The sequence below is a fragment of the Pseudorasbora parva genome, chromosome 18 (genome assembly GCF_024679245.1).
Source record: "Pseudorasbora parva isolate DD20220531a chromosome 18, ASM2467924v1, whole genome shotgun sequence".
Classification (NCBI taxonomy): Eukaryota; Metazoa; Chordata; class Actinopteri; order Cypriniformes; family Gobionidae; genus Pseudorasbora; species Pseudorasbora parva.
The window spans coordinates 30,238,903-30,254,640 of NC_090189.1; the positions used below are offsets into that span (position 1 = coordinate 30,238,903).

General features: G+C 38.0%; 1 protein-coding gene across 3 annotated transcripts in view; it reads left to right on the top strand.

Moving 5' to 3' along the window:
- The window catches only part of LOC137047002 (serine/threonine-protein phosphatase 2A 55 kDa regulatory subunit B beta isoform), a 104,799-nt gene that overhangs the window by 77,812 nt on the left and 11,249 nt on the right, over nt 1-15,738 (top strand). For 2 of the 3 annotated variants that reach the window (XM_067424533.1, XM_067424534.1), the window contains exons 2-4: nt 5,923-6,020; nt 9,561-9,726; nt 13,440-13,552. In XM_067424533.1, the coding sequence (XP_067280634.1) occupies nt 5,923-6,020; nt 9,561-9,726; nt 13,440-13,552 (377 nt within the window). Of the gene's footprint in view, nt 1-1,105; nt 1,515-5,922; nt 6,021-9,560; nt 9,727-13,439; nt 13,553-15,738 lie in introns of those variants that run through there. The other variant, XM_067424535.1, reaches the window with a different exon arrangement.

Below are 15,738 nucleotides of genomic sequence, written 5' to 3' on the forward strand. Positions count from 1 at the left end.
TCTTAATCATTTGCAAGCATAACGATTTGTGCGAGTTTGAGAAGGGCCAAATTGTGATGGCTAGAAGCCTGGGTCAGAGCATCTCCAAAACTGCAGCTCTTGTGGGGTTTTCCTGGTCTGCATTGGTCAGCATCTATCAGAAGTGGTCCAAAGAAGGAACAGTGGTGAACCAGCGACAGGGTCATGGGTGGCCAAGGCTCATTGATGCACGTGGGGAGCGAAGGCTGGCCCGTTTGGTCACATTAAACAGATGAGTTACTGTAGCTCAAATTGCTCAAAAAGCTAATGCTGGTTCTGATAGAAAGGTGGGGTTGCATAGCCACAGACCAGTCATGGTGCCCATGCTGACCCCTGTCCACTGCCAAAAATGCCAACAGTGGGCACGTGAGCATCAGAACTGGACCACGGAGCAATGGAAGAAGGTGGCCTGGTCTGATGAATCACATTTTCTTTTACATCAGTGGATGGCCGGTGTGTGTGCATCACTTACCTGGGAAACACATGGTACCAGGATGCACTTTGGGAAGAAGGCAAGCTTTGACACATATCAGCACTGGAAAAAATTAAGCGACCACTTAACATTGATTTCTCAAAATTAAGTGGTCTCTTAATTTTTCCAAAGCTGTATATTAGGAAATATTGCCATTTACAATTTTTGCATAGAAATCAGCATATATATATATATATATATATATATATATATATATATATATATATATATATATATATATATATATATATATATATATATATAAAACTGTATATATAATACAAATTTGACGGGGTGCTTATTTGCTATTAAAATAATGTTACATTGCAAAAAATCTCAGTGGACCTAAAAATAGGCTTTATTTTTCTTATAAGAAACATAATTTTGTATTTCTTTGTTCTGACCCAGACATTCCGTAAGATTTATCCGACTACTCTGAATTCTGTCAGTGCGATGCCAGTTCACACCACATGAACAAAGTCTTTGCAAGAATCGCACACAGTGCTTGTTTTATTCCAAAGAAAGGTTGTCATGGAAACGCTGCACTTAAATTCGCCATCCAGACAATATAAAAGCCCAGAGAGGTGTATCGGGGTGAAAAAACAACAAGCCTTTTCAATCCCTTTTTCTTTCCTTAGTGTCAGTCTCTCTCTCTCTCCATCTCTCCCCGTCTAGCTTCTCCTTCTCGTCTTTCTCTCCTTGAAATGGATAAAAGCAAACATTTAGAAGTCATTTCTTCTGTATTTGTTTGGGATTTATGCAAATGAATCGAGACAGATTATTTTGGGAGCGCTGGACTTATTTTGAGATTGTGTGGGGAGAGCTGACGAAATGTGAGATGATACGCGCCATGAAATAGAGTTACCTGCATGATAGAGAGACGGAGAGAGAGAGCAAAAACTGCGGTTATCGCAGCAGAAACAACCCTTTCTTTTCGCTGTAAGGATTGCATAGCAACAGTACATCTCAAAGCCAGAGAAACAGATGCATCTCCTTGAGGAAGACCAAGGAAGATGTGTCAAAGGTAGGAATCGATCGAGACTCGCACAGCAGAGGGAGTCAGAGCCGTGTTTGCTATTGAACTCTGAACTGTAACGTCTTTTACCATTCAAGATTTCTTAGGCATTTCTTAGGCTACAATGCTGTGGCTGCAAGGGAGTGTGATTACGATCTTAGAACTGTTTTCGAGTGCTAGCTAGGTCAGAAAGAGCTCGAATTTGCAGGTTATTTTAGGACCTTAGCTTCTGGGTATGATCAGGATACCTAGAAATTTCCAGAAAACCTAGATAGCTGGAGGTAAACATCCATCTCCTTCAAGAATTGCATGTGCACAATGCTAAGCAATTGTGAAGCTCTGGATTGAAGGATGTAATTTTTAACATAGAAGTCTTTTGTCTGCTCAGCCAAACATTAAGGCAGCACAGACACGTCAAATAATATGCTTAAATGTTAGAGGTAATACAGACAAAATGGATGGAAATGGATTTGCTGCTGCTTTGGGTCTTCTGTCTTTAGCCTTAATTAAGCGTCCCACCCTGGCCCACTTTCTTCTGGTGGTGGGCTGGCGATTAGACACAGTGTCATCCCACAATGGGAGCCATCCAGCTATGCAGCTCTTTGAAGTGCCAAGAATCTTTTGATTCGTTTTGATCCAGGTCACTTGCAGTTCAGAGCATGTCATGTATTGAGAGAGAGCTGCTGTGGACTGCTTTAATTATCTAGGTAAAGATCGTTTAGTATTTAGGATTTTGTTTGATAATTGCTTGATGTTTGCTAACCCCATATTGAAACTGTGGTGGTCAACTCATCTTGCAACATTTGTGGTACAGCACCTCTTTTAGGGGAGAGGATCGTTGGAATGACGTGCATGATTAATCGATAAAAGATTGCAATCTTGTTTCACACTTATCTTATTCCTAAATGACAAAGATTATCCTGTGTTCACACCGGGTGCAACAAAAGTACCCAATGTGACTCCATCGGGTGGCTGAATTCCCCACTACTTATTGGGGTGTTTTTGCGGTGTTGGAGCAGCATAATCATACTACTTACCATACCACTTATGGGGGCTTATGGAAGTCAACCCACTAATTTTTTTTAAACCCGTGGCAACAACTTTAAAGTTGCCCAATTCCATGGAAAAACGACGGACTTGGCAACACTGATTCAGATCTGCATTGCCGCCAAAGTCTTGGTTGGCACTGCGGCTGAGCCAGAGAGAACAGTTGTCATGTTTAGGTATGAAACAGCTTTACAAACCATTTCAACCACACAGTATCATTATTTCGGTCTTACAATAAGTCAAATTCTCACAGAAGTACTGGGATAAAAGTTTATAGTTCAGATATAAACACTGATGTCTACAGACACGATCAAAATACAAAGCACTTCATATAACCATTGTACCGGTTACATTGTTACACCAATAGTTGACGACATTTTTACAAAAAAATATGTATTCATCATTGTGCGTTTACATGCATGTTCTTAAGCCGATTATGCCTAATAAGCTGACAATGAACATGGTCATGTAACACGGTAACCCGTTTTCTTTTATCGGAGTAAGTTCATAAACGGCGTAAGCATAAACCGGTCTGGACAGGTAGTTTTTGCCTCTTAACCCGGTTTCGTGCTGCATGTAAACGCTTTAACCTGCTTTCTGTCGGCTTACTGAAGTGCGGATGTGTGATAGGTGACAAAAACGCAAACTTAGAGCAGATTTAAACACATCCAGACAGAGCGAGCAAGAGTTTTGCATGAAAAAAGGACATATAAACGCACTCTTTTAAGACCCAGAACATTGTAAAGATTTGTCAAGTCAAGCAGAAGTAGAAGAGGTTCTGTAACTGCACGAGAGAATAATTTAAACCGTGAATCTCCCACTGATACGGTGCAAGCTTTAACATCACAACTGACGTAACATTTGGAATACTCTGAGTCAGATACGGATATTATTATTTTTCAAGTCACTACAAGAAAAAAATAAAAGCCGGTTTATTAATAAAGTCATGTAAGCGCGGTTTACTTGCGTTGTCCGTTTACTGGTTTGCATGTAAACGGGGAAAACTGGTTATTTCAATAAGCTGATATTTGTGAGTTATCAGCTTACTGGTGTGCATCTAAATGCACTTAGTGAATCATTCATTGAAGATGCTTTTAGATGAAGATGAAGATTTGTTCAAAAACAATGAATCATCCAGTAGTGAAACAAGTGACGTATTTATTGAATGATTTAGTTGTTTTGAATAATTATTTTCAAATGAATTAAGCATTTTTAAACAGAGGGCAGCAATGAAAATTTTGTCAGAACCTTTAGTAAATTTCATGTTATTTTGTTTCATTTTCTCTTGTAGATCGTTAGAGAATTTTTATCTCTTTGATCGCACAAAATGTTGGGTTTAATAATCAGTAATCAATAATATTTATATAGTCTGTGTTCTTGTGTGTCTTTAATGCGGTGGTAGTTCCACTTAACCTAACACAGATCCAAATGCAGTATAGTCTGTTGAAAAGCAATCATTCCACTGCATGTCACTGTGTTTTTTGTATGCAGCCCGAAGTTGAGTGTCTGATCTTTAATAATGTACTTTATTAACATGCACAGGGGATTTTTTCATACAAGTGCATCCTGGATTCATGTTGATGTCATGACCTGAATTCTCTTTTAGTATCTGATGTCATTGACCCCAGGGAGAGCGTTACACTCCAGTACGATCTTTTTGTCAACCTAGAATTTTTGCTGTTTGCTTCACATTTGAAAGGTCTCTGGATATTTCTGGCTTTAGAAGATGATGGGATAATGGTGGTGGGTGGGTAATAATTGTTAAGATTTACATATCAATGAAATTGTACTGGAGCATTTCAAGAGGGCAGTGTGAGCGTTTCATCACATTTGACAGGAGATGGTTGGACTGGTCTCAGTCAGAAATGGTCTTTTTGATTTATTCATCCAGTTTTGCCAAATTCTGTGATCTTCTGCATTATACAGTAAATTTCACTTATGACTGGATTCTGTGATTTCCATATTTTCCGCATCACAGAAATCACAGTTGAGGGATTTCGTATAGGCTAAAACGCATGTGCCAAGTTCATATAAATGTAGTCTTTGTATTCATTTTTGGTTTCATGTGAACATTTTCATTCTGTTTTGCTTTCACACGTTTCGATTGCCTGGACCGAACCGGAGTTTGATTGCTCCCCCCTCACCCTGCCCCCGCTGGACTGTTGTCATATTATATTATTTGGGTTGGAACCGGGGTACGTTTGGGTCATCAAAGCAGCAGCTGTTTACCCCGTTGCTTGGTAACGACGGCGAGCGAGAACGTGGAAAAATGTATAGTGTTGCTCACCCCACTTTTAATTTATTTTTTATATTATGTTTTTTTGAACCGTTGGTTTTGTTACCAAAGCTTCAGTACGTAATGACACTTGCGTCTATCTACCGCGAATGTAACGTTACTGTACTGCAAATGCTCTAAACAACGTTCTCAGAAAATGAGATTCACTGCTCTCTGCTTGCAGTATGTCAGACACGCTCTTCAGGAAAATGAGAGAAACACACAAAACACACATTTTTATCAAATCATTTGTTATTATTAGCGGTTCACTTAAGCGATTTAGTACAAATGCGTTCACATCAGCAGCGAACCGTACCGGAGTTCACATGAACCGAACCCCAGACAACCTTTTTCGTACTTAGGTACGGTTCGCGGGCGCCCACCGGAGTTCAGAAGACAGCATTCACATAAACCAAACGAAAAAAAACCCATAAGTGCTAGTGTGAAAGCACCCTAAAAGTAATACTTACCTTTCCCTTTGAATAAATGTACACACACATACGTGTACTAATCTTTATCATTATTTTCCAAGACATTTTTAAATATATTAGTTAAAAGTGTTTTTATAAATAATGAATTAATTCATAAATAGATATTTTTTGAGGTTCTACCACATGGCATTTTACAACCTGATCTAACCTTGTCATGTCATGAAAATGTCTAATTATTTGATCCTGATCTTGATAGGGTCTTTTATGATATAGCTTCCTATTTATATGTTTTGAGACATTTTTTTTGTTTTAATTGAACAAAACTGCTTAACTACTGCAAAAATAGTAATACAAGAATATTATTCAAACTACTTAAACAGGTTTTCTTTTCAGGAATTTCATGATTATGATATCAGGACATTATATATATATATATAGTATAATGTTTATTTTAGTTTTTTTAAAAATATTTTTTAAAATAAATGTATAGATTTAGACCCCAAAAAAAGTTTGACCCTGACATATTCAAGTTTCCCAAAAGTTTTCAGAGATGTTATACATATAAAAATGTTAATTTGTTTATATCTCAATACAGAATATTAAATAAACTATTGATGCTCTAATATATCATCTTCTAATATATTTTCCTCTTTCTCCCTTACAGCTGACATCATATCCACGGTTGAGTTCAATCCGACAGGAGAGCTCCTAGCCACTGGGGACAAAGGTGGACGAGTGGTGGTCTTCCAGAGAGAACAGGAGGTAATTTGGGGTAGATGTTATATTCACCAAAATCTAGTGAATATTACTACTAGACTCGGCAAACTATATTAAAACTGAATATTAAAACTGCTGTTTTTAAAACAGATCTAAAGTCTGATTGGATGAGCCATGTTGTAAAATGGTGCATACATTATATACACACCCAAATCTCGTTGTCACTGTGCTCAAACCACAAAATAAAAGGACTATGAATACAGTAGTCTTGCAAATATGGCAGTCCTAATCTTCTATTGACTGAAATTGTGTGTGTTGGTAACAAACCTTCAAAGATCTAATAACCCCTCAATGTTTTGTCTAGCATCACAAACCCTGCTGTCTGCCCCTCCTCGTCTCACACTCGCATCATCTTTAAAGAGATTTCATGGTGTCTGTTAATCCTCACACCATGATTCATGCCCCACTCTGTTTCAGACCCCCTTTAACCCCCTCCCTCCCACCGAGGGCAAATCTGTTTCCATTAATACCCTCGTCTTCTCTCGGCCTGTCTGAGTTCTGCTTATTGATTTAGACGCTTCCCAAGGTGAGAACTGACCCTGAAGGTTTCCACGCTCTGATCGGTATTCAGATATTCCTCTAACCCGGACCACCTTTGTGCCTTGAGGCACTTATTTTACACAGCCTTCAGCAACAAAGGAAAAAATCTACACGCATTCCACTTGTGACTGTTCAACATTATTTTCCTGTTAACACTGTGAAGCTGCTTTGAATCATTTAGCATTGTAAAAACTAAAGCGCTATATAATAAAGTTGACTTGACTTTACTTTTGTTGACCGTAAAAGAGCTACACAAGCTGCGTTTTCATTACGGATTTGCGAAAAACTTTTGCGATATTTCTTAAATGTCAATAAAAAAAACTATTGCGAAATGACAGCGTTACCATAGCTGCAGTTTTCCTCTCGCGATAGGTCATTCCAAAATGATAGCACTAAGTAGGTTTGTATATTCCATCCACCATACTAGCCATTATTTTTATTGGAAGGAGACGTGTCCAATGTCCAAGCATTAATGGCAAGGAAAGCCCCTTAGGTTACTTAAGCGGCACGGATATGAAGTGTGTGTGTGTGTGTGTGTGTGTGTGTGTGTGTGTGTCAGATCTGCTTCAAGGTCTTCATGATAATGTAGCATTTCTGTGTTTAGAATCCAGCAGGCACGGCGTTATGGGTGGGCCTGACGGGCCTAGGCCCACCCACTTTTCAACAGGCCCACCCAAAACTTTTCTTTAAAAAAAATACAAACTTTTAATATATTTTAATTTAGTCAAAAAATGGTTGGGAATGGCAAATAAGCTCATAATTTGTGGTAATAGGCTAGTCTAAATGTTTTGTTTTTAACAAATTTTAAAAAGTTGTTTGAGTCTATTTTGATGTTTCTGCGCAAGTTCAGCAGACAGTGAGGTTCGAGATCTGATATTTGTGAACGTGAAAATAATTTCCAGTAAAGGATGTTGCAGCAGTCGTTGCTTAAGTACCTTAAACGTGCGCGAACAGTATCGAAGTCATCGCTCCAAACAAGAGATAAAGGAGGGCAGCAGGACACAACACTGCCTGATAACTCTGATAACATTGCCAATCACTTCATGTACAGTTGAACGCGTCTTTACCAGTGTCAACTGAATTAAAACACCAAATAGGAGCACCATGCTTAGCCTACTTCTGAGTGTCTTTTAGCCAATCCAGTTGTTATAAGTTCACAATTATGAGATATAAACTCGCAATTGTGAGAAAAAAAGTCAAATTGTGAGATATAAAGTGGAAAATATAGCTTCCATTTATAGCTTCCATATAAGCTATAACAGTATATCAGTCAGTCATTTTTTTTTAGGTTAAACAGTGACTTGATAACGTTTTTAAATTAAGGCCCACCCACAATTGGTCTGGCCCATCCAAAACTGGAATCCTGCCGCCGTGCCTGGAATCCAGTATTACTGTAATCCTATTGTCTTTTATGAATTTAATAAAGAACTACGTCTCCTCTCCAAACAAACTGAACCCGTCATCTGTGAAGAATGATCGACTTTTACGCGAGCCAGGTTGACGCATATAGAGAAGAGCGAAATGTTTGAATTTGCATGGTAGCGCAAATGTTTTTTAAATTTTTTATTTATTTATTTTTACCACTTTCGTTATTTTGGCTAGACATTTCGTTTGTTGGGCATATGAACTGAATTTAGAAATGCTTTGGAAAAGAAAAAATTGACATTTAATAAACAAAATATTTTTTTTTAAATGAAGACAGCGTTTGGAGTGAGTGCATGGCATGCAAAATAATTAGTTCCCCGAGTACACAAATAAAAATAGACAGTTTATAGTTTATAATTATGTTTTGAACTTATCTGTATAGCTAAAAATGACAGAGTATTGTGAATCGTTTCATCTCTCTTAAAGGAAGAAGGAAAAAATGAGAAAACGTCTGCGCTTTTATCGGCCGTGGGTTAAAGAAAACATAACTAAGCCTAACTACGAAACTAAATAGGCCTAAGTACGTTTAGGCCTAAACATTAGCCTATAATATTATTATTTTAATTTATATGTTGATTATGAAAAGTGAGCAGCATGAGTAAGAATCACAATGTGTTTGAGACCTGGGGAGTCACATGATTTTGATCACTTCGAGTTTTATTTTTTTTAGAAAATCTTTCTTAAAAAAAACATTTAGTTTTGTATAAATTGTATTTTTATTTTGATCGATGTTTCATCAATTAATTGCCTGTTTATTAGATAAGAAGCAAACTAAGATCGTCTGCAATGGATTGACGTGCGTAACTGGCCTGTTTCCTCGGCCTTTGAGTAAGGCTGAAACTATAGGCTAGCTCTTTCTGTTTTAATACATTTCTTGAATATATGTCTTAATTACAGTATATATAGCCCGTAGTCCTTATTAGGAGAAAATATGTCCTTTTAACTACATTATCTTGTTATTACGACACAACTGAGTGGAAAATAGCTATAGGCCCTATGTTGCAGCAATGCGTCACCGCAACAGGTGACCTGTAAATGCGAAAAAAACGTTTCCACTGCAGTTTTGCGAAAATGTCCTTTTTCGAATTGCCTGAAAAACCACCTCATGAGAGCGTAAAAACTTTTTTGCGATATATGGGAGTTTTTGCGAAATTGCTGCGTTTCCATTGGGCGTATTTTCAATTCGCAATTTCAATTTGCGCAATTTGAAGGGTAATGGAAACGCGGCTACTGAGTGGGCTGGTTTACACAAAGGGACTTAATATAAGCCAATGTTTTGGCTGAAATGTCCAATTATTGTTTGCTGCCGCTAATTTTGTCCTAAATGTAGGATTAGGTTCAGATGTTTTAAATGTAGAGCACTGTATGAATTGCAAATGCGATCATCTGAGAATATGGGGGGCATTTAATAAGCAGTGAAATAAACTGTAGAAATAGTCGGTGAAACAAAGCAACACACCAAATAAATACACATCAGACATCTTATTTGATTTGTAGGATTTACAGACTTGGCTATTTTTTAATCTTGGTTTGAACCATAAACTACTTTTATCATTGCAGAGTAAGAACCACCCTCACCGTCGGGGGGAGTACAATGTTTACAGCACCTTTCAGAGCCACGAGCCCGAATTCGACTACTTGAAAAGCCTAGAGATTGAGGAGAAGATCAACAAGATCCGCTGGCTGCCTCAACAGAACGCCGCCTATTTCCTCCTGTCCACCAATGGTGAGCAAACCCAGTGTTTTCTTCATTTGATCTGATCGGATGCTTCTCACTTTCCTGTTGAAACGACTGGTTGGTCACTAGCATATGTGTGTTTTGGATGTTAATGCGCTATTTTCTTTAAAACATCTGAAAAATCTACATCTATAGATTTTAAAAAACATCTGTGGTGTTGCATATAACTTTCCTTAAGTAATAAGGTGCTACTTTAAAGGGGTGGTAAAACACGATTTCACTTTTCTAACTTTAGCTAGTGTGTAATGTTGCTGTTCGAGCATAAACAACATCTGCAAACGTAACAAAGCTCAAAGTTTAAAGCAAAGGGGGATATTTGCTTTTCAAATCAATTTCTAAGGACTACAGCAAACGGCCGGTAGGGAACTACAGATTTTCCTCCAGAGTTGCTGACATCAGCAGCTCCAATATTTACATAAACCCCTCCTCCTCCGAGAATATTTAATAAGGGGCCAGCTAACCAATCTGAGCCCATTGTGTATTTTTGAGGGACTGGCTTCATAGAACCCGGAAACCATCAGACTGTTTTTACAAGGAGAGACAGAGCAGTGTACAATAAAGGTAAAATGTATGAAAAATAATGCAATTTTTAAAAAGCGACGCATGAACACGTTACAGTGCACCCCGCAAACACAATCAAGCCTTCGAAAGAATGTGTTTTACCACCCCTTTAAGCTTTATTCCCGTTATTTTTATCCCATTTTTATACCGTTATAGGACTACGGAGACGTAGTTTATAGGAAAGCTCGTAAAGGGACTTTAGAACAGTAAGATGTGTTGTCCCATGCAGCTATACGATTGTATCACTGTGAACTGCATTCCCTTTTAAATTGGACATCATTACACATCAGACGTGAAATACTCTGGTGTGTTTTCATTTATAAAGTCCAGTCTTTTACCCAAATATCTTAAGAGTTGCTGCTACCTCACATCAGTACATATACAACCAGATCATCTCATCATATTCTTTTAACTATCACAAAAATATGTTTATGGCTGTTCAGCTTTTGGTTTTGTTGCCCCTAATGACTGGAATTTGCTACGCAAGTCATTGAAATTAGAATCATATATTTCAATCTCTGCATTTAAAAAACTGCTAGGGAGTGTTTTTATTACAGCATGCAAATGTGTATGCATGTTTACTGCAAAATATGTTTGAATGTTTTTTAGGAGATCTAATTTTCCTGCAGGCTGTTGTTGGAAATAAGAACTTGTTCTTAAGTAACTTGCCTGATAAATTAAATAAAGGTTAAAAAAATAAAATAGCTTTGTTATTTTCTCACTTGTGGTAGTTTGTGAAATCATTTGTCAAAAAAAAAAAAAATGTTCTTGTGTATATATATATACACTACCAAAGACTAAAACGTCTGGAGCCAAATATTATTAATATTTATTTAAAGATTTTTCGTTTTTGAAAGAAATTTTGGAAGGCTTGCACCAAACTGTCCAAAACTGACAGTAAAGACATTCATAATGTTACACAATGTTTTTTTTTTTATTTCAAGTAAATCTCTTTTGCGAAATCCTAAAATCCTAAAAACATTTTAACATTGATAATAATAAGAAATGTTTCTGGAGCACTATAGAATGATTTCTAAAGGACCATGTGACTGAAGACTAGGGCTGCACGTTTTCAAGTTTTTCATTAACCGTTAACCGATGCCCTTAGCGGTTAATACTCGGTTAACCACAGTGTGTGTCAGGGTTATTATTTTTAGTTTATTAATTTGACGACCACCATCTCCGTAGTGAACGCGTCTATATAGAGAAATGCACATCATGGATTACATAATCAGAGAGTAGCCTATTTCTTTTAGTTTTAAATTGTTAAAAGACATTTTCGAGCTTTCTTAAGATATATTTCATGTCTGTGAGGCCTACACTGAGTTTCGTTAAATTAGGATGAGATGCGCTCCAGTTCACGCGCAATGCAAGTGGCCGCAAGGGTGCCTGCATGATTAGGGCATTAGTAAAATATGCAGCCAAGAACGATTCACACAGCGTTTGACTCGCGCGACTGAGCCTCTCCCGGCAGAGAGTTCAAGCATCTGTGGACTCGTCCCTTCAGCTCTGGCCATCTTGCTTTCAGTCCGCGATTAGCTTTTTTTGTTTTCTTCATTGCAGTTAAAGTAACGTCTGCTTTTCGCTAGTCCCTCACAAGTTTCTCACTTCAAACTTTCTTTCTTCTGCTCCGTTATGCACAGCGCGCGCAGCTCACGCTCTGCTTCTGCCCTAATGCGACTTATAGTCCAGTGCGACTTATGTTATTTTCCTCTTCATGATGCATTTTTTGACTGATGCGATTTATACTTCGGAGCGACTTATAGCCTGAAAAATGCGGTAAGCACTGCATTCCAATACTTACATTTTGCCCTGTGACTCTCAATTTTAAAGTGCTCCCACTACGCTCTACATTTCTTTGCCCGCTTAGAAACTAAGCTGGTCATGACTTCTTCTTGTGGATATTACAAATGTCTGGGAGCGCTCTGGCGGTCTCTAGGGGTGCAAAAATATATTACAACTAAATTCAAAGCACGTCATTGACGCCACTTAACCGAGCAAAATGTTTCACTCGGTTACGCAATTTTTAACGGTTAATCGGTTAACCATGGACCCCCCTACTGAAGACTAGAGTTATGATATTGAAAATTAAATTTTTCCATCGCAGGAATAAATTACATGTTAAAATGTATTCAAATAGAAAACTGTTATTTTACATTGTAATATTTCCTAAAAATAGTTCACATTATTACTGTTTTTAACTGTATTTTACATCAACCAAATGCAATTATTATTTTATAATTAAAAAATAAATAAATGTATGCCTAAATAATTACTGAGAGAACTGAAATGACACATTTATTAATAAATTGCCAAATGCACAGTGCGATATTTTTTATTATTTTATAATAGTCCTTTATGATTATTGCTTGTACGGACGTGATCCCCGCTGTAAGCTATGTCACACTGTAAGATCTAAGTTGCCATTAATGTCAGATAGATATTTGTGCATCAAAAACGGACGCACGCAAGAAATCTTGTCCGGAATCAATGATGCGTTCAATGACTGTAAGCTACAAACACGCGGGTTTGAAATGGTGAATACAAAGAAATCTCTAGCGCTCATTTTGTTCATGGTTTGTCTTGAAAAACGAAGCCAATTTGACGTTGCCGTAGGAGAAGTCACACTGCAGGACGATCAAATTTGATCACAGCGGTCATTACTCAGCTGTCGGTGAACATGTCAAACTAACGATCAAAGACTTCAGATTTTAGCCTAGGATCATAGGAATCTTTTAGGATTTGTTAAATTTGTCTCAGACGAACAAGTCGTGGCCAAAATCGCACAGTGTGCACCCGGCTTTAAGCTGTTAAAGATTTATGCTGTTCTTTTCTGCAGAGTAACTGCAGGCTTTTAAAATTAGCTCCCATTCATCAGTTTTCCAGAGATTGATGGCTCTCATGGAGCTATAGTTCTACTTTTGGACACATCAGAGCAGTTAGGTATACAGGTAACAGCAAGGTCCAGTCAGGTTAATAAGGAGATCCTGTCCATTTTGTCGTGTCAGGCTGCCAGCTAATTCAGGCTGCCTCCCTTTGCTGGTCCACTGTAAAAGGCCCTGTACAGTTTTCTCTGCTACTGACTTCACAAACACTGCTTCCACCTTACACATCATCGCTCATATCATCTCTCTTTCCAGATAAAACTGTGAAGCTATGGAAAATCAGTGAGCGAGACAAACGACCAGAGGGCTACAATCTGAAGGATGAAGATGGCAGGATACGGGACCCCACCACCATCACAGCTCTGAGGGTAAGCAAAGGCCCTTTACATCAAGTTCACTCGCTGGTCTTTTTACCATGCCCATCGGCAATAGACATGCAAATACAACACTTCCCACATGTTCAATCCTGCTCTTGGAGGGCCACTTTCCTGCAGAGTCTATCTGCAACACATCTGCTTGGAAGTTTCAAGTAGCCGTGTCCAAACATGCCTACTTCCATAGTACTGTATGTAAAATACAGTAAGTCAAAAGTAACTGAATGGGTTTGAAGAGCCAGGGAATTTTTTTTATATAACTCCGATTGTATTCGTCTGAAAGAAGAATGTCATATACACCTAGGGTGGCTTGAGGGTGAGTAAATCATGGACTAATTAAATTTTTGGGTGAACTAACCATTTAAGTGTGCCTTATCCATCAGACATTAAGCCAACGGTTGAGACTACTTATCGTCCAGCATTTAAGACTGATCCTGGACATCTGTTCTTTTGGCAATAATTATATGAGAACCCACACACAGTGCATCAACAGTTAATATAAGCTTTGTATAGTTCATTCCGTTTTAGTGAAGTCTAAGAATTGCATTTTCTACTTCCATAATGTGATTTTAAATTGACCTCCTAAGTCACCTATTAAGTTACGGTCAATCCAAGCCAAGTGATGAAAATAAAGCATCATTCTCGATGACGGGATTAAAGTACAACTGGGGTTGAATATTGACATCTTTCTGAGTGGATGACTGCTGGATAAATCAATATCATAATTACTGTGAAATTCTCAAACATGGAAAAATCCTTTAGTACAGCGAAGCAGTTGAATGAAGACAAAAGTATATTATACTACTACATATTCTTGAGTTAAAAGGGTATTCTAATTAACCGTAATTAATCAATTACAATCAATTAATATTTAAAAGTTGTTATTCATGAATATCATTGGCTTTAAACTTGCATTGTCCTAATGAGAAACTTCTTTGCATTTCCGACTGTTGAATCAGCTGCCTAAACAACAAGGGTATATAACGATGCATACTTTCCGAGATTTCCTCAAAGGAAAAGAGGAAGCCTTGAGTTTTTCTTGCAGTCTTCTCTCAAACCCCAAAAAATCATAGAAAAAAAACCAAACTATTAAAATCAAATGCAGTAAACAAAAAATCTAATGGAGAAAAAGAAGTCCTGTATACTCTGAAAGAGTGAGACATGACTAAAAAGGATCCTTCCTGGCATCAATCTAATGATTCCCAGGAGAGAATGCCATAGTATCTACACAATTAACATTTGACATTTATCAGCTGCCCCCAGCTGTAGCAGCAGGTCACCCCTGGACATGTTCCTCTAACACGGTGTGTATCCACGTATGTAGGGTATATTCCTGTGGGTCCACTCTGGCAAATGCACAGGCCTTCCTCCACTCTCACAGCTCAAACAATAGCTCCATCAAAAATTTAATGAGACCAAGTCTCCAAAATATTACCCAAACCCCCTACCTTGTCAGCTGTATTTGGCAAGATATGAAACTCCTTCCAACCCATAATCCTCCTCTGTTGCGCTAAGAGTGCCCACTTCCACGGGGGAAGCTATGGCTGCCAAATTACAACAGAGCTTGACCTTATTTTTCTCTCTACACATACTAGAGCCAACAGATTAAGACTCCCTTTCTCCTTATGCTTGGGGAGTAAAAATCTCATCACTTTTAGCATGGCCGTAACCACCGTAGGCATTGAGGTGGACAAGGGGGACTCTTTTAGCACAACTTGACTTGCATACTGCTGACCACTAAAGCTAGTTATTTTAGTCTATAAAGTTTTAAATTGGGATATTTCCGTGTGGAGCAGTTATATGATGGTTAGATGCAATTTTATAGACTTTAAAAACGACAACCATTCACTGCCATTATAAAGAGTTGAAGAGCCAGGACATTTGTAATACAACTCTGATTGTATTTGTCTGAAAGAAGAATGTCATCTACACCTATGAGTGAGTAAATCATGGGCTAATTTCCATTTCTGGGTGAACTATCCCTTAAAGGGATGGTTCACTTTGAAATTAAATTTTGATATGTTTTAGCTTACCTCATGGGCATCCGAGATGTAGGAGTATTTGTTTCCCCAGTAGTTTCAATTTTGATCATTTTAGGTCAAACCGTTCTTGTCTGTGCCTCACATAATGCAGGTCTATGGTCACCACCTTAAAGAGCATACACAGAGAAGTCCAAATTA